The following is a 23,939-nucleotide window of genomic DNA, read 5'->3' on the forward strand; positions in this document are numbered from 1 at the left end:
TAATTAGTTCCTCTGTCTGTTTGGTTTTCTCCCGGCAGGCATGCCCTGAGTCTCAGAGGGGGGTGGGCGCAACATTCTTCAGCCTGGCGATGTGTGATCGTCGACAAATTGAAGTGTGAACGAGAGGCAATTCTCATTAGTGCTGGCGCCATTTTGCCGTCAATTCCTCTTTAATATGCTTATGACCCACATGATTGCACATTGACGGTTATTTCACACGATCAGCGCATGAATATTCGTAGGCCTATTCACGAATCGATGCAACCCTCTGATATGTAAATATGCATTTATATTTTATTTTAATCTTCACCTATTTACTTTTTGATGCAGTGTGATCAGTCAGACGAAAATCTTATTATAGAAAATACATTTTAAAATGTTTAATTGATTACAAAATAATCGAATCATTCTGTAGATAGCACGTTTATAAGTTGCTCAAATGGTGGTTTAATGAAGAAAAATGCTCTTTGCCACCAGATGGTATATTCATCATTCACACTAACCAGCAAAATTTTGAGCCTTATGTATCATCTAAAAAAGTTTTGGATGCAGTTTTCCTATGATTATTGCAAGAAAATATGCTTTCAGCATATGCATGCATTTAGTAGACTCTGCTCTATGCATGTATTTAATCTGGGAAAGCAGAATGGAATGGAGATCCCAGAGGAAATATCCTATAACAGGGCACGTTATTTCCCATGGCATATTTTTAGTATTACATGGCAAATATACAGACAAACAAACATTATCATTAACATTTGTACTTAGCTTCATTGCCTTCTGTTTCTGTTCATTATACAGAGTTTTTAATTTAGACACTAAAATCAAAGTTAACATATTCAGGAGTGAAAAATCCAAACATCCACACGCAAGTGATTCCCACATGCAACTGCTACACAGACCACACCAACCTAATGACATAAACCCTGTGTTAAAGGGGCTTTAGACATGTCTATTCATGGTTAACGTCGAGACGTTATTTTAGTGCTGGAATTCAGGTTGGTCATAAAATCTGAGTGACTGGACACTGTTCTATCTGATCCAGGAACAGTGTTTGGAACATGTGGTCGTAAAAGCTTGGATGATAACGACAGGCCCGCTCACAGTCTGGGCTAAAATTCACTTCCAGTATCTGAGGCTGCATCACACGTTCTCCTGAAGAAAATAAAAATATATATGAGTTATGCAATTTAACTGATGTTATTCTATTGCGTTTTCACATGAGTACATCCCACTTCTTTTCCCAGGACACATCCTCATGTCCTCGCTCTGAATTTATTTAGGCTAGGTCTGGGACACCATTTTCAGTTCAAATTCGCCACAACAATGGTGATATTGTTTTTTAGCCTCTTGTGCACGTTGAATCAGCAGACAATAAATCCACAGTGAGATTTATTGTCTGCTGATTAAACGCGTACAAGAGGCTAAAAAACAATATCACCATTGTTGTGGCGAATTTTAACTATCACTGAATAAGAGACAAACCTTATCGTATTTGCAAAAGAAGAGTCAACTAGACCCTCAGATTAAAGTACACGGTAACCTTTAGGGTCACGGATCTAGCCTCTGTGGCTCCCCAGTTCTCCCGTCATATCTAGATCTCATTCCTAACCAGCTGACTTTAATTCAATCCATGCATAGCAAACATAACACAATGTTCTTATATATAAATGAACACAGAAATACCCTCATGCATAATGATTAAAATTAATTTTCTTCTATAATGAAATTTTCTAATCTGAATTGATGGAGTGTTTTGACCATTGACAGAATATACCTCCCACTGTCTGGTCCCATTTTAGCATGAGGTCAATGGCGTATATGGCTCTGGAGGAGGGGTACGCACAGATCCCGTATGGGGCGGGACGGCAGGAAGCTGCTTGGAAGAGCTCTGAGAATGCTTTAAAGACATCTGCCTGCAAAAAACAACATTCAAAAGAATAACAAATATTAAAGCTGCTGACATAGAGCTAAAATGATGGCCCTAGATGTTGTTCTGTCTGTATGTGTGTGTCGATCTTGATTGATAAGCAATAACAAAGATCGACAACTTTGATGTGTTTACGCAATTGGTTACTTTGTTACTAGTGACACCCGACCCAGTGTGAACTGATGGTGCTCCACCTTTTTATTAAATCCCTTTTGAGCCACAATCAATCAACATTGTTAGATTATTGCCCCTGAGGCGTGCCTCATGCCAGTCCTATGAATTGGCAATCGAATGAACAAGTAATCAGCATTGAGGGAGAGTATAAAGTCTCTTTTTTTTTAAGAGGAGAAGAGATTATATAGAAAGAGTGCAAGGGGTGTATCAAAGATTTAACCAATGAGAGAGATAATACAACATATAGCTCATGGTGTAGGAATGTGATGAATATAGAAAAACAAGTCTAAATATGGTCATCTGCCAGTCAGGCACCCAATCTTTCTTAGGGATCCCAAAGACCTTATCCTATACTTGCAATACAAAAGCAGTCCCTGTTTCCCATTCAATCCTAGTAGCCTTGTTCCTTGTGTGGAAATGCTTCCGGTACATAAAGAAAACCATATTTTAAAACGTAGAATACAGCTTCAGCCGAGAACAAAATATAAATAAGATATTTAGAGACCAACATAAAATCTATAAAACAGTTATTAATCAATATTGATCCGTTATTGAGTATAAAGAAATGAATGATGATTGAATAATGTGATAATCATGAAAGATAGTGATTGAATCAGCTGCTTTCGATTCATTTGCCTCTTCTCAGTGATATATCAATTTACACAGACACACTCAAGTATGCACATATTCTCACATTCACTGATGATCTAAATGCTTATGGTCACATAGGTCAGACAGTTTCTAGCCTCTTCCCTGTGGAAGAAGTTAATCTCCCGTTCTATTGAGGAAAGAGCTGGGTAAAAGTTAACCAAAATCTTTAGTGTTTTGGGAAAAGGGCAGATAACGGCAACTGTCTAGTGCAACTTCACCTTGAGAGAGAGTTGTGTGTGTTTCTCTTCCTCTATTCTTTATATTATTATCCAAACCACTAGCTACATTTCCTTCCAAAATTGCAAATTTAACTTGTGCGCAAAATTGAAATATCACATAAAACATTTACTAATAAAGCAAATTTGGTCAAACAGTTGACCGAGTGGATCAGGTAGTCAGAGCTGGTGTGACAGAAAACAGGATTTTTAAAGGGGTGATGAATTGAGAAATAAACTTTCTTTTGCTTATGTGTACATGTCTAACATATCATACCTTTAGCACGCTGGACTCACACACGTATGGGCCAGGGCTCACAAAGCCCGGGAGGCTGATGAATCTAATAAAATTCTGTTCTTGATCTGAGTTGTTGTCTCTCGTGTCTCGACTTTTGAAGGGCGGCGCGCGCACGTGTGTGTGTGTGCACGGTTCGCGATCATATTGACCGATCTAGTGGGCTATGTGTAATATAAAAATAATAGTCCAATCAATCACGGGTGGATGATAAATAAATCATTGTGTTTTCTTGATAAAGACGTTTCTGAGCCCCATGATCGAGAAAATCATTCCGGTTGCCGCTTCTCCCTCAATCTCTCCTCTTCCTCATTTGAACTGACAGGGGAGCTGAAGCTCATTAAATATGTAAATCTTATCCAATCCTAGCCGTGGGCGTTTACTTCCAAGTCCCCAGTGCTGCACACCCATCAAAACCCAGCGTTTTGGAGAGCCTCAAAAAAACCAGAGTAGAAAATAGCCTATTACTTATTAGTTATGATGTTTTTGAATTTAAAAACCACACAAACATCCTTAGTTGACCTCAGACAACAGTATAATTTTTTTTAAAGCCAGTTCATAACACCTTTTAAAACATTTAAAACAATTTTCAGCTCACTTTAAATACAAAGCCCCTAAAAGGACATTGTGGTGGAAAATATGATGTGAGAAAATGCTTTTGCATTCCCTCGCAAAACCTTTGCGTTCCCCCAAGGAAACTATACGTTCATGTCACAAAAAGTTTTCTGCTAAATGTTAATAGATTTACCCTGTGAACCTGCATTTGCTTGCAAAACCTTTTGAGCTCGTAGCAATCGAACGCAAAGTTTTTTACTCAAATAAGTGTGCCGCACCATTCCCGTCAGATCCAATATAGAAGGAACAGCATTGTGTTTTAATCTCAATATGCCGGCAAATGTTCTTGCGATCTTCGGCATGTTTATTGCTCGTTTAGCTCCACGAGTCGGTGGGCGGGGCTACAGAAGCAGCGTACACATCTATCTTTAGAGGCGGCGTTTCACCCTTCTAATACGTCATTGATTTGAAAGCCTCGTTTTCTGGGCCTGGTGTCTATAAAAGCTTTTATTTTACTAACAAGGAAGTTCAGTTTTCAGCTCTGAAATTTACAGGATATTTTTATATTACCATGACCTTTTATATATCAAAGGCTCAAGGGAAAGTTGATTTCTCAATTCATCACCCCTTTAATGTTGAGGATAACTGGTAGCCTGATAAGAAAACATGGGAAATTCGCAGCTGTGTTGAACCTCTCCTGACTTTGACAAACACTGCCTTTGTTCATGATGACTCCTCAAGCTCCAATCGGCCCACTTTGGACTAAGTTATTTGGTAGGCTAAAACCCCTGGCATTTGGCCCCAAGGAGGCCCTGAGAAAACCCAAAGAAGCCCCGGAAGTGACAGTGGAAACGCGGCTGCACCTGACACACACCAGCATGCTTGCTTTTAGCCTGACAGTGGAAACGCAGCTATTGAGTGGAGGTGGGGACTCATTTGCATGTTCTGCATATACTAAATGAGACAAGGGTGTAAAAGTCACATTCAAGCTATTTTAAGGCATGAAGAAAATACTTTCACAGGAAAAAAACTTTTAAATATGTCATTGTGATTATCAAAGATGAGTTTTAAGCGATACAATTATTGACAGCAGGGGGGCTCGAATACATTTAGTTTTACTCGCAAAACTGTAAAGCATAAGCAGAGGAATTAGGAAGTGAAACCAGAAGTGGGAACACTGGAACACTATAAATAGAGAAGATCAAGATATCTGTGTGTGTGTGTGTGTGTGTGTGTGTGTGTGTGTGTGTGTGTGTGTGTGTGTGTGTGTGTGTGTGTGTGTGTGTGTGTGTGTGTGTGTGTGTGTGTGTGTGTGTGTGTGTAACAAATCCTAAAAAGACAGGACCACGGTATGATAAATTTTAAGCGCATAAAGCCATACCTCAACCTGTTTCCATGGATACTGTGGATACTGGCTCTCAAACATGGGGATAAATTCATCGTAGTGAATCTGATGAGAAACAAAAACATTGGTCATCTGCGATCAACTCTACAGACCTAAGCATACAGAGCAGGCAGCATTTTTCTACTTGTTTGAGCTGCACATCTTCGGCGTAGTTCATCACTGTGTAGTGCTTCTGATAGTCATCAAAGTGATCCAGCGAGAAGGGTCTAGACAGAAGGACAATTGTGTGTTTAATACAAACAATGTGTTGTATGATTAATGTAAATGCATAAGAAACAGGTTTGCTGATATCATCATGGCACGATCAATTATATCACATTCTTATTTGCCAATACCTTTAATCTTTCATTCTTTCACATTTTCTCATTCATCAAACTAAATTCCTGTTGGTAATCAGGAACACATGGTAAGCCTCAGTATATTCAGTTCTGTCATCTCCCTGTCCTTTAGGGTGACCTGGTTTCTCACTGTTTTTGAGATATTTCAACTGCAATTATATGCTTAGCCACATGACTTCTATATGATTTGTTCTGGACAAAGGGTTATCAGATATGTCGAAGGGATGTGGAATGTGTATGGATGTTTACTTGTTAGCAAAACGCAGCCAGAACACGTCGTATGCATAAAGACGCAGAGGTTCCACAGAGCGCAGCAACACCATGTAGCGGATGTCAAACTTCACCATGCCCACCTCATCTCGATTAAACAACACGGGGTCCTCCAAATATTTGCTCACCACCTGAGAGAGAAACACACAGGTTAAGCCCTTATGGGTGTGAAGGAACATATCTAATGTCATCAGATGTCATCGCTTGTGCAATTTTCACAGACTTGTACATCAAATCACACTTCAGACACAAAGGCTTTGTTCACAACATCAGTTTTTGGAATTGACAACCACATTTACATACAGGTGAGTCTTGAAATGTTTACTTATAAATGTGCAATGGGAGTCAAACTCCAGTAACCAATGACCAAGGTCATTTCAAAGATGGTGACATCCCAAAAACTGAAAAGCCTTATCACTTTAGATACAACAAGAGTCAGATCGAGCCGCGGGTTCATCTATCAAACCTTCATTAACAGACAGCATTTGAGTCATCTATAGAACATAAAACCATAGCATAAAACTGACAGGAGCAGCTGTGGTGGAGAACAGGGACTGGATCTAAAGCCTTCAGATGACACACAGCACATATTTCCGTCACACTTACCAAACCCACATAAGAAAACCCGCAACACACAGCAGACACGTGTTTGTGGAGCACAGAGCGGCTCTCTCACACTGTATAAGTGACATACAATTTTCACACAACGCAGTTGCAAGCCCTGTAAATAACCACACTGCTGAATTTAGGACTGAGAAATATATTCTTGTTGCAATGTCAAAAGAGGCCATGGACAACTGTTCAAAAGTTATTTGGTAACACTTTAGTATGTATGGGGAACACATTCACTATAAACTACAACTTTTGCCTTAATAAACTCCTAATTTACTTATTATTAATAGTTAGTAAGGTAGTTTTTGTAGCATTAAAGTTTACGTATTGGGTAGGAATAAAAGACTTGGAATAAGGTCATGAAGAGTAAGGCATTAATATGTGCTTTATAAGTACTAATAAACAGCTAATATCCTAGTAATATACATGCTAATAAGCAACTAGTTAATAGTTAATAACTGAACCCTAAAATAAAGTGTTACTAGTTATTTTAATGTCAATGAAATGTTTTGGATTTTGATATTAATATTGCAAGTTTCCTGTTCAAAGATGTTATTTACTTGCTTTTAGAATGAATTCCATTATATGCTAGGATGAAATGCTATGTTGTGCAAATGGCAACTGAGAATGAGCTTGCATTTTGGGTGTAATGGAAACCAGATGAGATGTGCAGAAAATTATGACAGCTGTAGTTCATGAACCACAAAAGTTTAAAGAGAAGATACACCGGGGTGAGCAGAGTATGCTGCAACCACAAGCGGAGGTGAGCCAGGCGAAGAGAAGGAGCGCAAGCGTAAGCGACAGAGGAAGGACATCCGGCGGATTGAGCATGAGTCACAGAGTCACTGATACTCCTAACAAGAATAATAATAATTAAAAAATAATAATAATAAAAAGTCTGAGGAGTAAAGGCGTGAAGGACACTATATACCCTATTGAGGGACGCTTAACAGCATCTTCAATATTACTGGTTAGAGTAGTACTGACTACAGAGCTTTTAGCTTAAGCTGATTTAGTTTTATTTTATTTTGCATTAACTGCTTTGTATCGTAACCAGTAAGATAAGTCTTTGTATTGTTACATTTGCCTTCTGTGACACCTACCTGAATAATCATAGGTGTAGGACAAAAAGGACACACCCACTAACAAAAGAAATCTCTTTATGCTCACCAAGGACAGAAAAATATTTGATAAAAAATTTAAAAATATTGTGAAATATTATTACAATTTAAAATAACCATTTGTATTTTAATATTATTTAAAATGTAATTTATTCCTGTGATTGCAAGGCTGAATTTTTAGCATCATTACTGCAGTCTTCAGTGTCACATGATGCTTTAGAAATCATTCTAATATGCTGATTTTCTCAAGAACGATTTCTTATTACACCACCCTGCATCATATTTACTGAATGTAATACAATACTAGATTCTTACTAATTTTGGGGTGCTGGTACCCCAAAACTTTGTCTTTTTTGCTCAAGCATGTCACATTCTCACTAAATATGTGCATTTTGTAGCATTCTGCCTACGCTACCGCTAAATAACTTATCACCTTATGACATACACTAAAAGTCAGAGTGACCGTGCCAAATTGCAGCAGTCTGGCGCAGATAAGCGATTGTGGTTTTGACACCTTTAAGAGAATCCTCAAGATCGATCTTAACATATGTCGGCAGAGAACACTATTAGCAAATGTAAAATGTGGCCAATTTTACGAAAACGCAGCAGAGAACAGGATGACCACATTCCCTTACAACCCAGAAGAGCACAAATACAGATCATGAATATATACATATGAATGATTTACATCAATAACATGTAAGAAAAGATTACTCAACATTATGATGAATAATAAATAGATAACAAAAAAATTGAGTAAAATAATAGACTCATAAGAAATAAAAGGTTAATACAATATCTAAAAGTAATAAGAGACAAATAATTAATAAAAAACAAAATATTGACCAAAAGTTTTTTTAAAAAGATGGAAAAAAAGACCAATTTTATCCAATATTATTCCTTAAATCACCAGAAAAAACTATTAGTTGATTAATAATTATTTTATGCCTTTCATGGTTAGTTTGTGGTGTTTGGTTATGTAATATTAGGCCTTTGTTTTGCAAACCATGGAAGCGGTCAAAAGGATAGGCCTATTTCAACATAGAATATTCAGAAAAGTACTGAATAATAATGATGCTCAGATAAGACCATGTATAGCTATACACACATCACATGATCAAAGACCAAAAAGTGCTTAACACATGTTGCGCAGGCCCCAAAAGGCCCATAAGTGAACAAGATCTCTCCTTCTAAATTATTTAAGTGAAACAAATGTGTCAGATAAAACTGAATCGTTTAAGGACGATCTTCTAGTTGAAGGACTCCAGAAAGACAACGCCAGGCAAATTCAAAAAGCTAAGAAGGAGAAAAGAAGGGAGAAACCATGCAAGGACCTAATTTGTCCAGACTGGGACAAATGGTGAGATGGAATAAAAGTTATTAAACAATGTTAGAAGATTTATGTTAGAAAGCCAATTTGAATGTCTGAATTGTGAAATATTCCATTTGCAAGAGAAGTTTGAATTTCTTGAAATATAGTATGATTAAATCTTGCCTCGCAACAAAGTTTAAATTCTATATGTGATTGTGTTTTTCTATTTTTCTTGTTTAGAGGTGTTAATGAGCTGAGCCCGTTTCTAACGGTTTGCTCTGGTGTTAAACCCAGGGCTATGGGGTGCCTAAAAAAGGAGTCAAAAAGACTGTGATGATGTGGCTTTAACAAAGGTTTTAAGCCTTCAACTGTCTAGAAATATAAGATATAGTAATTACCCCAAGATACTGTGTTGCATTGTATATCTTTATTGCTCAGCAAGGTGGAAAATTGTCTGTGGTTCACCACCACATAAACAAAACACAGACATATTCCTGTTACATAAATATAAAAGTAAATATAACAGTTCATGACACTTTCATGTGTTTTGTCAATCACTTGAGGAGTTGAGAATCTTAATGGCATTTGGAGTTAAATAATTCACAGATTTTTATTTGCTAGATTCTCACAATTCTGGTAAGTTTGTTCTTAGATTTGCAGTTTAAATGATAGTATCGTATTATATTACATTGACAACTGGAGGTTGTCTGAATTGTCCATAGTGGAGAAAGTTAGATTTGTTTTGTATTAAGTAGGTTTTGTTCTATTGAGAATTTCCACATCATTTAAAAGGTACAATATGCACACTTTTTTCACTAAAATATCCTAAAACACTAGAACAGTGTTATATATTTTGTTGACTTGTGTGTTAACAATATCTCAAATGTTGTCATTGCGTCACATCCTTCCTACCCTCAGCTGTTGATAGATACTAGGAAACATATTGCGCTTCCTGAAAACATAAGGAAGTAGAAGTTGTAGCGTCAAAGCTGACCTTCTCTGATAGCGTCTATTGTCGGAAATTTTCGTCTTGGAAAAATGATTTCTCAAAGGATTATTGATTTCAGAAACGGCTTTATTCATATCAACCAAGCAACAAAGCCGGAGTGGTTTTTGCAAAAGAGACACTCCTGTCCCTTGGTCTGTCTGACATATATATACCAGTAATCTTCCCAAAATGGCAGTTAACCTTCAGTTCTTTCTATAGCTGTTCTCCTGGCTCACCTGTCACAACATTCCAAGTTCTTTTTCTGTCGAACATACAGCTTCTGTATGTCCTTTTTTGAGCATGCCATCAACATCCACACATATTATATATATGGCAAACGCAACCTCAACACACTGCTACAGAATATATAATAGTGTCTTTTCATGCAGCTTATTTAGCCTTAAACTTATTCATTCTTAAATAAAAAACTCTTCCACACTAGCAAGCCCCCGTTGTTTGTTCTGCTCATTTGTGATGGACCACAACTATTCATTATTTTTTGCTGCGGATTCTACCACCATAAATATCACGACTGTGTATGTGAACACGACAACTCCCATGATTCCATGCGTCGTCACGGCGTCATCAAGCTACGCCTTTGTTTTGAATAAGCTTTAAATTATACGAGACATTTTTTGAACATACTATAAGTGCTATTGGCTTAAAGAAATCCTTCATCATTTGCTTGGTTTGAAAGTCACTGTCTAGATGACGTTTGTTTACAATATATATAAAAAAACAAATGAGCAAAAAGTGAGAAATAGTTTATAAATGTTTCTACAAAGGTTGCTGAAAGGGCACAAGAAGGTAAATATGAAGTGAGAAAACCGCAAGCAAAAACAATTTCGTCAAAGATTAGAGGGAAAAAAATTAATGCGAGAAGGCAAAAACAGTGTATGCGGCAAGGAAAGAACACCTGGTGGGTCAGAGAGGAGTTTCCGAGTATTATGCTATTATAAAAGGAATAGCATGGCGAGAGCCTTTTAATTTTTGGGTTTTCTTTGGGTCTGTGTGTAGGAGTTTTATCTCCATGTTTTGTTTCAGTGCATTAGGGTTATTTGAGGCAATGCATTCTAGCTAGGTCCAAAAGACATTTAACCCTGAAGAACAAAGACTGTTTTCTCTCTTGGTCTGCCTGAAGAGACTACTAATGTTCTGTAATGTTTGTGAGGCTCTTCGCGGGACTCCAGCCACCCCATGACTGACTACCAGCCTTCTTTTCTCGAAGTACAACAGGCAATATTTTTGTGCTGCTCTTTCAATGGACCATGGCAAATGTAACTTTTGAGAGAGTGCTCTCAATAGATTGATCTGTTGTTTAACAATTGTTTAGCTGATTAAAAATCATATAACTTTCCAAACGTCTTCAGCAGACTCAATAACAGTTTAAAGGTGTAGGTTGTTAGTCATGCTAAAACATCCCCCAACCTTGTAACAACATGAGGTGGAGCAAATGTTGACCCAAGCCGGGTTTCCACTGAAATTACCCAGAACAAATTGTCCCAGGAATTTTTTCCCCAAACCTGTTGCTGTCTGCATTCCCATCGTAGTCTAAAGTAACCGTGAAGATTATGCAAATTAGTCCGGTGACATAGGACTGTGCGTAAAATTTCCAGTACCAGCTGGATTTCGTACTCAGCATATAACCATTGGTTGTATTTTTTAAACTCCATTGTTGCTTCGAACAGCAAACAAGTCTTATTGCTGTGTAAACTCAACCAATTAGCAAGTCCCACTCCGAAAGTTTCTAAACTTTGAAAAAGTACTTAAAAAAAGGGGAAATATTTAATATTTAGACCCTGTTCCCTGGTGTCAAAAAACACAGAGTACGTCCCCAAAGTCCCTAGTTCCTGCGGTGGAAACTCGGCTAAAATGTTCATTGTGACAAGTGTAGACTCAGTAGAGAAAGTGTGATAACTAGCAGTCTTGTGTTTATGTATACCTTTGGTGTGCTCTCCCGCTGTCTGATTATGTAGTTGAGGTTGTTCGTAATGTGTGTGTCCAGACCGCGGGCCAGGTTCCAAGGTTTGCAGATCCAGTGGTTTTCCATTCCTCTGAAATTATCATTGACAAACATTATACACTACAAATAATAATAGACAATATTTAGTGTGAGAGTGCAATTCCAAAAAAGCGGAGATGGGAGTGGAAAGTTCTGCATGTGATCTACTGATGACGTGCAAATTAAAGAACACAGACGCAGCCGGATCATTTCCATAATGACCAAACCAATCTACCAGTTAGCATCTGGTTTAAGACATGCTTTATTTGGTTTCTTAGATAATTGTGCATCATATGCAATAAGATCAGCCGCAAAAATAACTCCATCCATGCCTTTCTAGCACTCATTTTTTCACTGCGTGTCTGAATCCTGACTGTGTCCTGTTTTTTTTTATGCCAAAAGAGGGTTTGCGCTGGTGCTGGCTGTTTGTAAATCTGGCCCTAATAAAAATTTACGATGTTTATTTGCTTCGTATCCTTTGAGGGTAATTCCTTGATGGAGAGTGAAATGTTATCTTTAAAAACAGTGTACAGAAATTGTGAGAAGATTGCTGAGGAATACTGATAAGATCCACCTTCATGCTACAGATAAAGCTTCTGTCACTCATTACTAAAACATTCTGTACATTTTACAAGGTCTTGATTTAGTTTTTAGGGTCTGCATTGTTGCAGTAACTCTCCAGTCGGTTTAGTTCTTGTCTCTATAAAGCCCCTCCTTCCGAAAAGCACAATGTGTTGTGACTGGTCAACCGTTTCCAGCGTGTTTCGGAAATGTCACGTTCCCTATCATAACCACAGGTTTCAACACAACATTAACGCAATTCAACCATGCCTCAAGCCTTTATTTTGCTTTTTCCATGGGAAGGAATCATTTAAATGAGGGATGTTGTGATGCATAAATTCCCAGAAGAAAAATTAAGACTACAACAAAGGCAGTTTTTGTGCTTTGCAGCTTTGTAGGCCTTGTTCATGCTCAAACAGTGACAGAAAAATGAAATATGAAGATGTAAATCGGTCCTTTTTAATGTAATATAACAGGGTGGGAAATTAGCACCCGCCACCAGCCAATGGCGGGTATTTTTTCAAAGTGGCGGGTGACTTTGCCGTATATACCAGCCACAGTGGCGGGTGGGTTGTAAAACATGTTTATTGGTTACTATTGGGGTGCTCCGATTGATCGTCAACCTATCTCAATCGGTCGATAATCGCGTTGGGATTTTTGATCAGCTAAAAAGGCTGATCTCATAAACCGATCTCATGCTGATGACGCGCTCCTGCTGTGAGAGTGAGGGCATCAGCGCATCGCATCTGCAACTAATCGAGCTGCACAGTTGACACATGATTTGGCACTTGCACAATCGAGGAAGTGTCGCATATCCTCACTAAAGTTTATCATTTGCATTTATTTTTAAGTCTATGATCGGCGGTTCTTTCAAAATGCTGCGCTCCATCACTGCATGTGCTGTGAGTTTAACCAGCTTTAGACTAATCCTAACTCCTGAGCATTTCGTTTAAGTTGCATACATTTTGTTCTTGCACTGACGTTAAATTTGTAGACATTTTGCACTTTGACAGGCAGTTTGAGATAAAGGCTACATTTGTGTGTAGTGATTCTGATTCTGCCATTGAAATGACTGGGAAAAAGTTTCCAAATCTACCCGAATTCACCCCATACTATGCTAATGCGCTTTATTTATAAATTCGAATTCTGGCAAAAGTGGCTAGTAAAAAATATAAGTGGCTGGTAAAATTGGGCATCCACCAGCCACTGTGGCTGGTAGGCAAAAAAGTTAATTTCCCACCCTGAATATAATATTCTTAAATGTTACATTTACTGTAGTTATAATTGTATATAATCTACTTTATTGAAATATAATTAGTATACTTTGAAATTCTAAATAGAAAATAGTTTCTTTGAGATTTTTGGGTAGTTTTTTTTTAACGGAATATACCGGTGTTTATTATAAATGATTTATGCATGCAAAGCGTTATTTATTTATTTATGTTCCCTCATAATCTTTTATAACAACATTAGCTGTCTGAGTGTTTTTATTCAATATGTAATAACCAACTGTAGTAGTAGCATTATGAAACTGTGAGAAACAAGTATTACATCGGTCAGATGCATCTGAGAAAGTCATGTGGCCCACTGAGCAGTGAAAGTAAAGTCAGGGGATTTCCATCAAACTACAGATGGCTGTGAAAGACCAAAGAAGATATTAAACCATTATTAAGAGCTGTGAAATATATATGTCTCTTGGGGACATCTTGCCTTGGGAAAAGGTTGCTTGTTCTTTGAAAAGGTTAAAAAAAAAATATTTAAGTATCTTATCTCTGGGAGAGGGTTAATTCTCCTTGGAAAATAACAATAATTTGGGAATCTTGCCTCTGGGAAAGGGTTGACTGTCCTTGGAAAAGGTTACAATAAAGATTATTTAAATTAAAAAAAGATATCAATGGGCAGGATTCCACTAAGAGAAAGATAAGAGGAGCATGAATTATTGTGGGAAACAGATGGGGTGAATCTTACAAAAAATAAGTTGCAAGGTCATTTTCTAATAGCAGATAAGAAAATGTATAATAATAGCGACCTAGGCAGAGAAAAATTCAGATGCTGTGTCTGACATCTTGACTTTGTTGTGTGATGGAAATATTTGATATAATGGCATCAGGAGTGGTAAAAGGGTTGTTTACCATGAAACTACAGAAAAACACAGACTAAGGATGTTCAGGTCAAAGACCATGTAGACTTACCCAAAAAGGTGCTTAACACAAACAGAAGTCATTAGATGATAGATCATTATATCACTAGAATCGCTCACAGAAAAGTGAAGGAAACTTGGGTGATATTGATTTCCACTCAAACTGTATTGTTAAATGTACACATTTCATCTGTTCGGGATACTCATTTGGTTGTGGTGACGAATGAATAGTGTCGTATAATATTAACAACTGGGAGTTGTTTTAAATTGTCTGTGATGAAGTCAAATATTCGTATTGAGAATTTCCACAACAGTTGCTTTGTTCAATAAAGTCAACGTTCAATAAAGTCATTATTATGACCTCTGGAGCTCTGCAGTTTCATGCTGATTTTACGTTAAGGTTTATGCTTATGTTAAAATCCTATGCTTTGAAAAGTACTGTGCATGTTTTAAGAAGATCAAAAGTGCACCTAAGAACAGCCACAAAAGGAAGTGGAACAAGAAGATCAACTTTAAATAGATCTTTTACAAGATTAGGTAGTCTAGAATTTGGTAACAATTTATTTTACAGTGTTACGTTACATGCAATTACTGTGGAAGTAACTATAAATTATGCATAACTACATACAACTAACCCTTAACCAAAGCTAATTAAGACCTGTTTAAAATTATTTAAGAACTCAATACATACAAGAATTTTTAAGGCCTAAAAATTTTGATTTTGAAATTTTAGACTTTAAGAGCCTGTGGAAACCCTACAAGCAGACGCTCACCTCTCTCGTCTTTGCTGGTAATGTCTGATAAACTGAGGCAGCTCAGTCTGTAGATTAAAGGTCTTGGGGAGCCACGGTGCCCCCTGACCTCCCCTGGCTCTACGTGCCACAGACGCCAGGCAGTCTTTAGTGGTCAGCACCGTCTCACAGGGGAACTGGTTGAGCAAGACGTGAGGCCGTTCCTCACTCAGTTTCCTATGAGTCAGAGGAACAAAAAAAGTAACGACAGACCCACCACCAAGTAAACCAAGTAAAATGGCTTAAATGAACAATGTCTTAAAGGGTTCATTTACCAAAAATGAAAATTCTGTCACTAATTACTAACCCCTGTTCCAAACCTATAACACTTTTGTTCATCTTCGGAAAACAAATTAAGAAACGTTTCATGAAATATGAGAGCTTTCTGACCCCACATAAGACAGTAGTGTTGTCAAAAGTACCGACCGCGATACCAAATCGGTACTGAAATGTTAAAAATGTGACGCTTTGAGCGCTGTTGAGCAGAATCGTAAACACCTCTGACTGGCCATTGTGCTCACACGCTCATCAAGTATGTCTGTGATTGGCTACTAAGATCAGTGCTTCACAAACATGTTGTAAAAATACATAAATGACGCTTTTCACAGAGCGCTTGCACAGATACACACAGTGTGTTTAAATGCAGGAGTCTATCAGCCGACCGGTCTGCTGGTTGAGGCCTGCTTGTGTTATCAAACGCTCCTGATCCCACTTTCAAAATCCTTTCAAACACTTCTATGTTCTTTCACTGCTGTGCATTGATCATTGTAGCCAATCACAGGCACATTCGATGAGCACGTGAGCACAATGGCCAGTCAGAGGTGTTTACGATTAAAGCTCAACAGCGCTCAAATTTTTAACATTTCAGTACCGATTTGGTATCGCAGTCGGTACTTTTGACAACACTAATAGACATCAATATAACGACCACTTTCAAGGCCCAAAAAGGCAGTAAAATCATTGTTAAAATAGTCAATGTGACTACAGTGGTTCAACCTTAAATGTTACAAAGCGACAAGACTACTTTTTGTATTCTCAAAGGTCTTACGGCTTTGAAACAACTTCAAGGCGAGTAATTAATGACAGAAATAAAAAAAAATTGGTAAACTAACCCTTTAATTAAAATGCAAAATTTAAAAAAGTTTGCATGAGGGTTAGGTTTAGGGATAGGATTGAAGTGAGCGTGTGTGTGTGTGTGTGTGTGTGTGTGTGTGTGTGTGTGTGTGTGTGTGTGTGTAAACGTGCTCACCGATAATCTCGGATATGGGAGAAAGCCCAGATTATATCCGCCTCCTCCTGGTTTTCAGTGAATTGGAAACGTGGATGTTTCAGATGGTCTAAAACCTGCTTCATCTCAGTGTAGACCCTGATTTGTGCATACAGGAAAAGACCAAATAAATACTGTAGAATATTTCATAAATTAATCAAGTACATAAATGAATCAAGTATTTCTGTTTTATCATATTATTTTTTTTAAATATATTTTTCTTGTGTTTATTTATCATCAAACAGACATAACTTTATTAGTGTTTTACATTTATTTCAATTGTGTATCTATATTTTTGACTTTAGTTAACCGTTTCTTTTGAAGATGTTCTGAAGATGTAAACAAGTTTTCAATAACTGTGTTAAATGTTAAGTGTTAAAGTGCATAATATATTTTAGTTCCACATCTACTGTGGCCACATCTACAATGTCCAAAAGAACATCTCTCTGTTTCTTTGAATCGAGTTATAATACCACCATTTTTTATCGTGTTGTCTAGCAATAATAAAAAGATGTTTGCCTGTCCTTTTGCCCCAAAAGCTTCTGCCATTTTACAGCTGTGGCCCCAAGGGGTCACACTGGCCTTACATATCGTAAAAAGGAACTTGCCCTTGCTTATCTGATCAAACTAATGTTTAAGAAGTGTGCCATGTTTCATGTTTAGTTATGGCTCGTCTCCACTGAACAGTAGAGTTCAGTACAGTACAATTCTGGACACTAAACCCACTTCCGCCTTGCATTTCCACCACCAACTTTCTTGATAGGCATGGTGTAGCAATTAACATAATTCTCGTGGGAAGGAGAAAGTGACAGAGTAGACAACAATGGAGGACATACAGCAGATCTTCTCGGCATGTGACTGTTTGCCACAAGAAGACAAGCTTTGTTTGAGCAAAGGATTAAGGCTGCAAGGACAAACAGCTGAAAAAACATGCAAGTGATGATTTTGTCAACCAATCAACGTTCTTCAGTGAGTCTAGTCCATCCTTTAGTACCGGACTACTGTGCTAGGCACCCCAACGAAAGGGTCCCAAAACAAGTGTTACGGTACAGGTTTTTGGTACCATTCACAACTTCTGACAATCAAAATGGAAAAGTACTGCTCGGTGAAAACGAGCCATTTTAAGTTTATATCTCACAATTGACTTTATATCTAGCAATTGCATGTTATAAGTCAGAACTACAAGATAATAAATTGCAATTGTGACTTTATATCACACAAGTCTGAAAAAAAGTCAGAATTGCTAGAATAAAATTTAATTTTTAAAGAGTCCATAGAATTCAGATAATTCTGCTATTAAGAAATAACATTTATTTCTATCTGCATTCCTTCGTCTCACTGGATCTCCTTGCATCAATGACATTTGAATACTCAGCTGTAATTCAATCTCATGCATAAATACACAGCGCAGCTATTGGATTACAAGTGTTAATTTGCATGAATAAATGCAGAGAGAAGCTTAGAAACTGTCTTAGAGGAGTACTCACCAACCACGGCAGCCACAATCACCACATATATGAATTAATGCATATAACTCACTTTTCGTGAAGGTTTATGTGGCATTTGTGACATTCTTTTCAACTTTGCTTTTTAAACTAGAAGAACGAAATATCTCAGAATAACCAAAAAATATATATAGTCTGCTTTAACTTAATAAACACGAGTGCCCTTTTTGTTTTCAATTATGCACAACCTGTACATATCTGTTAACATCTCAACAAATGCATGACCCTTTCATAACCCTTTAAAGCCTAGCAGTTTTTGTAAATCTCCCGGGCCTTAAAGGAGGAAAGATGTTTCAATCTAAACAGAGAACACAACAGCTCCCTCTGTAACCTAAGATTTATATGGGTTCATTAATGGGCTGTAAATAATTGCATGCAGAGACATGTCTCAGATCCTCAAAACACACACACACACACACACACACACACACACACACACACACACACACACACACACACACACACACACACACACACACACACACACACACACATAAAGAAAAGATGTAGTATTTTTTAGAATTGAATAATTCAATCTTTGTTTCTTGTTTTTATCTCCAGGTTCATAGACTGAGCTCACTTTTAGGGACAAAATGGTCATAAAAGCGAAGATGGGAGTGGAAGTTTCTGTTTGGAGGTCAGTATGGAGGTAATTCATTTATTTTCGGCAGGCTTAAGCTGTGCATCAAAAAAGAAGAGCCAACAAAGGAAGATTGTACTCACTGTGTGGGATACAGTTGATAAGTGCTAAGAAAACTGTCACATTTAGAAATTCTTACAGAGTTTTCCACTCTTTGAAATGCCAACATGGTGGTCATAATTAACATCAAACCAGTGATAGTGCTGACCAGCTGCCCCTTAGAAAAGAATGGCACTTGTATGTAATTGTGGAAAAACTATGAGGTGACAATCAAGAAAGATACAGAGAATGATGCTCATTGGACGAAAAAGAAAAACAATTGGCAGTCGGCCATCCTTACAAAGATGACTAGAATAGAGGAGAATGAGTGGAGGAATTGTGGTAAAAGTGCGAGGAGTAATGCACCTGCAAATGAAATCACAAGTTAGAACTGTCTAAAAATTTGAGCCGGGGATGAGATGGTCAGATGATCAGCTGGCATCTCGCTTTCTTGTTAATACAATAAAGTTTACCTCCCTGAGACCTGGAACGTCGACTCAGAGAGATTTTATTTGACATATTGAAGACAATTAGGATTTAGAATTTGCCACAACATCAGCAGATCAAATTAAAGAACACAGACGAAGCCAGATCATTTCCAAAGTGACCAACACAATCTACCAAGAGAAGCGCAAATTAGCGATCGCTTTAAGACGTGCTTTTTTTTTGGGTGGTAAATAATGGCGCAAACTCCAGTATATTGACGAGCGCAAACCTTACTAAATCACCATGCATGATTCATTTGAATACTCTCCTCTAATAAATTTTGTGTCTGAAAAGGAAACTCCAACAAATGCATATGCAATAAGATCAGCCGCAAAAATAACCCTATCCACATCTTTTCAGCGCTAATTTTTCCCCTCCATGTCTAAATCTGGCCGTCTGACTTTTGATGCAGAAAAAATTTAGACATGGAAATAAGACTTTAGTAGACTGGATGTCAGCCGAACTTAGCCCCGCCCACAAAATGTTTAGGTCGGGCAGTTCAGTCTGGCCTTGCTCCATAGAGGAGTAATTATCCCCGAACAGAAACTGTTCGGACCAATGAAATCATCAGGGCGGGCTTTAGACGATGACGGACAGATGATCAACAGTAACGTAATCATCACGTCATCAAAGGGGCTTGGATTATGTTTTTTCGAATCCTAAACAGAGAGCTTGTTTGTATATGCATTCACCTTCACAATTTCTCTCTGAAATGATGATCATGTTGGGTAAGTACTCTGTGTATCATTAAATTATTCTATTTTTTTACAACAACGGCAAAGATTGTGTATTCCAGCCTGATTTCAGCGCAGGTGCAGACAGGGTTGCCAAGTTTTTACAACAAAACCTGCCAACTACTAGCCCTAAACAATAGCTTCTCAGGGGGTTCTCTGGGGGAAAAATGGTGTTTGGGGGGTAAAATGTGTGTTATTTTGGCAAGGTTGCCTGCTAAAATTCGCACTCATGGGTCTATATATCACATAATAGTCGCTTCAACCCGCTGACATAGAAAACAACCGGGGGAAAACGCGGACTTGGCAACACAGTCCAGTTGAACTATGTTGACATTTGACAATGCGTTGCTCCGTTGCTCTGATTGGTTGTAGGTCTATCCAATTGAGGTCTTTCCTGGTTCGGTTGAAACACGCCTCATAATCACAGCCCAATGGAGCAGTTTTAGACTCATATTCTGACTAGAATTGAGTATGACCACGTCAGGCTAAGACTTTAGAGTTGCAAACACCACAATGAAACAACATTTCACATTCAACACTAAGACTTACTTCAGAACTTTTCCATCTGGTACACAATAGGGCTGGATATCTGCAGGAAGCTTCTCCTTGTTCTCTTGTAGAATCGTCTAGAAAACGGAAAATGGTATTTGATTTTTCTGGATCAAAATGATGTCCATTAAACACCTAAAAAGTCTGACCTATTATGGACAACAACCAAATAAGATTCGACAAACACTTCCAAAGCAAATAATATAATAAAGATGAAAAAAAAAAAAAAAAAGCACCTTATTTGTTTAAAGTGTTTGCAAACCATATGTTATTGCACTTTTGTTCATTTAGCAGCACTTTTGTATTCATTATTGAATTTTGTGCATACTGCGATTAATCACGATTAATCACAGAACATCATGCGATTTATTGCGATTAAACATTTTAAACATTGCCCAGCACTAATTATATATAATGAACAATAACACTGAGCAATAAATGTTTACTGCATAAAAAAAAAAAAAAAAAAAAAAAAAGAATAAAGATGATTAAATTCACTCACTTCATAGTAAAGGTCAGACGGTTCCTGGATGTCATCGCTCACGGCCTCAAGGTCATCAGGTAGCCATGGCAACAGACGGCATCTCCTCACCAAAGCATCTCCCTCTCCATACGCAAAATCACGCGTCACCTCATCTGATAAATGTCAAAACTCTCATCAAATCTAAAGCAGAAATTTGAATAAAACCACTTTATAATGAAGGGGTGGATTCACAATCCCCTACTCTTATTATTTAACGGATAGGGAATCATAGTTCCCTTAATTCATTTCATGTATTCTGTTATTAATGTCAAAGGAAATATTCGTATTTTGTATCTGACTTACTGCATTCCTGGCATGGGTCAGGCTTTCAGTTATTTATTTATTTAGCCTGGATTCCAGAGAATAAATATTCACTTCTCTTGTAATTATTTCATTTGATCATGCAAATGAATCAAGAGTTCTACAGTTTAATGATTTGTTCTTATTCATTTTTTATGTTATTTTGTTATTTATTCTGCTATAAAGACAACTGTGCCTTTACGATGTTATATTTCTGCACAGACTTAAGAGGAAACACTTGCCAAGTGATAGTGATCAATTGTTCAGAGGTGTCGAAACCACATATGGGGCTCAATTTTAACATCCCGAGTGCATGATCTGAAGCACATATGGCGCAGGTGCACTTAGGGTGTGTTGAATCCCCTTTCGCTAGTTTGATGACAAAAAAAACCTCTCTGTGTGCCAGGCGCATGGGCCAAAAGGGTTATGCCTAGTAACACCCGAGACATGGGTGTGTTTTGGGCATAAACGTGCAAAAAAATAGTCTCATCTCCTATTCCATTAAAAGCCAGTTGGCGGATTCCCTATTAACATGGCGTAATTTGCGAGTGGAAAGACTGAATGCTTCTCCAGAGAGGAATACTTTTATTTTTAATATTGAAAAAAGTTTATTTGCAGCTGCGCGTGCGTCCCTGTGTGTGTAATAAGCAGAGTGTACCCATGCTCATGTAAATGCCTATAGGCACATATTGCTAACATGCACTTTAATAAATACTGTTCTCTTAACTTTAGGTCAGGTTTTTGTTGGTCAATGGCGCAGTTTTCAGTTGCCTCAAAATAGCAACGCCGCCAATGCACCTGAACCTGGTTTTCAGACCAGAATGCCCATGGGCGAACAAAGAGGCGCTAGTGTATTTGATATTTAAACAACATGGCGCTGTACATGAAAATGATAACTGCGTCCGCAAAAAACACACTTGAGTTGCATTGCACCAGGTGTGTGATAGGGCTCTAGTTCATCAATAAGTTTATCCTGCATCTTGCCATGTCATCGTGACCTGCTAGACATTCACACGACCCTTAAAAAGTCCCAATAATCCTTAAAACAAACTATGCCTTTCAACGGGTGCTTCCCTGTCATAGGTAACTTCATGCAATTCAGACTTCTTCAATTTCCCATCCTAGGGTGTTACTTTAAACTTATTCTTCTCTTTCTTGAACTTCATCCATTGAGAAAAAAACACTTAGTTGACAGTCATGCATCACAGTTATTACCTTTGAGCAATATATGGCTACATTCAAATTGGCGGTTTTTGGGATTGACAACCATTTACTAACAGGTTTGAGTCTTAAAATGCTTAGAATGTGGTTATCACTCCCATGAATAACCAAATTGTGTGTGAAAGTTAACATATTAAGGACTCAAATACAGGACTGAAACTGTATTTTGTTGCCGTGTCAAAGTGTATATGTTAAAATGTGACAATGAATCTTAAGTTGTAGTTTATATTTTTGTGTGCCAGTGATGTGCTGCAATTCAACCTTGAAATAAAAAATATATTGCCTATGTTTTATCTATTGTTGCGTCTGCAGATAAAACTGCAGACACAGTAATAAAACAATTAAAAGTTGTTTTTATTCTTTGGGTGTGAGCTTCATATTCTAACATAGGATCCATAACAGAATTTAGTTTTATGCCAGGTTTTACATGATTAAGGATTTATAAGGATCAAATGAACACACTTAAAAGTACACAAGTATCCAAGCTGTAAACGACCCACAAGATGGTGTGAATGATAAACTCCTTTGTTTCCTGTGGGGGGTGAAAATCTGAAAGGCTGCAAAGAGTCGTTCAAAGTGTTAAAAGCCCTGTTATCATTTGATCTTAACATTCTCCCATTCCCACTTGAGTTTATGACTGGTAGGCTTAATGGAGCATCTTTGGTCTGCCCTTTATCATGATGCACAGACAAGCGAAGCAAGCTTATCTCCATGAGGGGCAGCCTAAAGTGACCAGAGTCATTCCAGCGTGGTATAATCCCTGTTGTTCCCGGTGGAGCGTTGAGGTCAGAGAGATTGGAATCTGTTTGATCTAGTCATTCAAAAGATAAACAGAATGAGGTGCAGTACCTGCCAGCCAATAAAGACTGACATGCTCATTGAAGATGCAGGAAACAACACAAAGTTGCCTGATTTAAAGGAACAGTCTGACAAAAATGATTATGACGTCATTTATTCACCCTTAGGTCAAACTTCTTTTTCTCTTAATTCTGGCAAACCCACAAATAGTCTTAAATGTATCAAAAACAACCAGAATTGATCAAGTTTAAATACATGTATAACTTAAAGCCTGTAATGTGCATTGCTCTTCAAAATTTGGGGGTCAGTAAGATTGCATTCTTTTTTTTGTTGAAAGAAATGAATAAGGTTACTGCAGCAATGCCATTAAATAGCAGTAACGACAGTTATAATGTTGCAAAATATTTCCATTTCAAATAAATGCTGTGCTTTTTAACTTTCTATCCAAAAAAAACTAAGCATCACAAATATTTAACTTTGCTAATACTGTTTCTTGATCAGCAAATCGCCATATTTC

The 23,939-nt window shown here is 37.6% G+C and overlaps 1 protein-coding gene across 1 annotated transcript in view; it reads right to left on the minus strand.

Annotated features, from left to right (window-relative positions):
- Nucleotides 1-435: 435 nt before the first annotated feature.
- Nucleotides 436-23,939, minus strand: part of ttll12 (tubulin tyrosine ligase-like family, member 12) — a 35,062-nt gene continuing 11,558 nt past the window's right edge. Inside the window, exons 5-14 of the mRNA XM_067428536.1 lie at nucleotides 21,083-21,216; nucleotides 20,581-20,657; nucleotides 16,610-16,726; nucleotides 15,343-15,537; nucleotides 11,809-11,920; nucleotides 5,813-5,964; nucleotides 5,350-5,431; nucleotides 5,202-5,270; nucleotides 1,778-1,916; nucleotides 436-1,155 (exon numbers count right to left, since the gene is read on the minus strand). Coding sequence (XP_067284637.1) covers nucleotides 1,004-1,155; nucleotides 1,778-1,916; nucleotides 5,202-5,270; nucleotides 5,350-5,431; nucleotides 5,813-5,964; nucleotides 11,809-11,920; nucleotides 15,343-15,537; nucleotides 16,610-16,726; nucleotides 20,581-20,657; nucleotides 21,083-21,216 — 1,229 coding nt within the window. The 3' untranslated portion in view covers nucleotides 436-1,003. The remainder of the gene's footprint in view (nucleotides 1,156-1,777; nucleotides 1,917-5,201; nucleotides 5,271-5,349; nucleotides 5,432-5,812; nucleotides 5,965-11,808; nucleotides 11,921-15,342; nucleotides 15,538-16,609; nucleotides 16,727-20,580; nucleotides 20,658-21,082; nucleotides 21,217-23,939) is intronic.

Source organism: Pseudorasbora parva, chromosome 20, assembly GCF_024679245.1.
Source record: "Pseudorasbora parva isolate DD20220531a chromosome 20, ASM2467924v1, whole genome shotgun sequence".
In the NCBI taxonomy this organism is placed as follows: domain Eukaryota; kingdom Metazoa; phylum Chordata; class Actinopteri; order Cypriniformes; family Gobionidae; genus Pseudorasbora; species Pseudorasbora parva.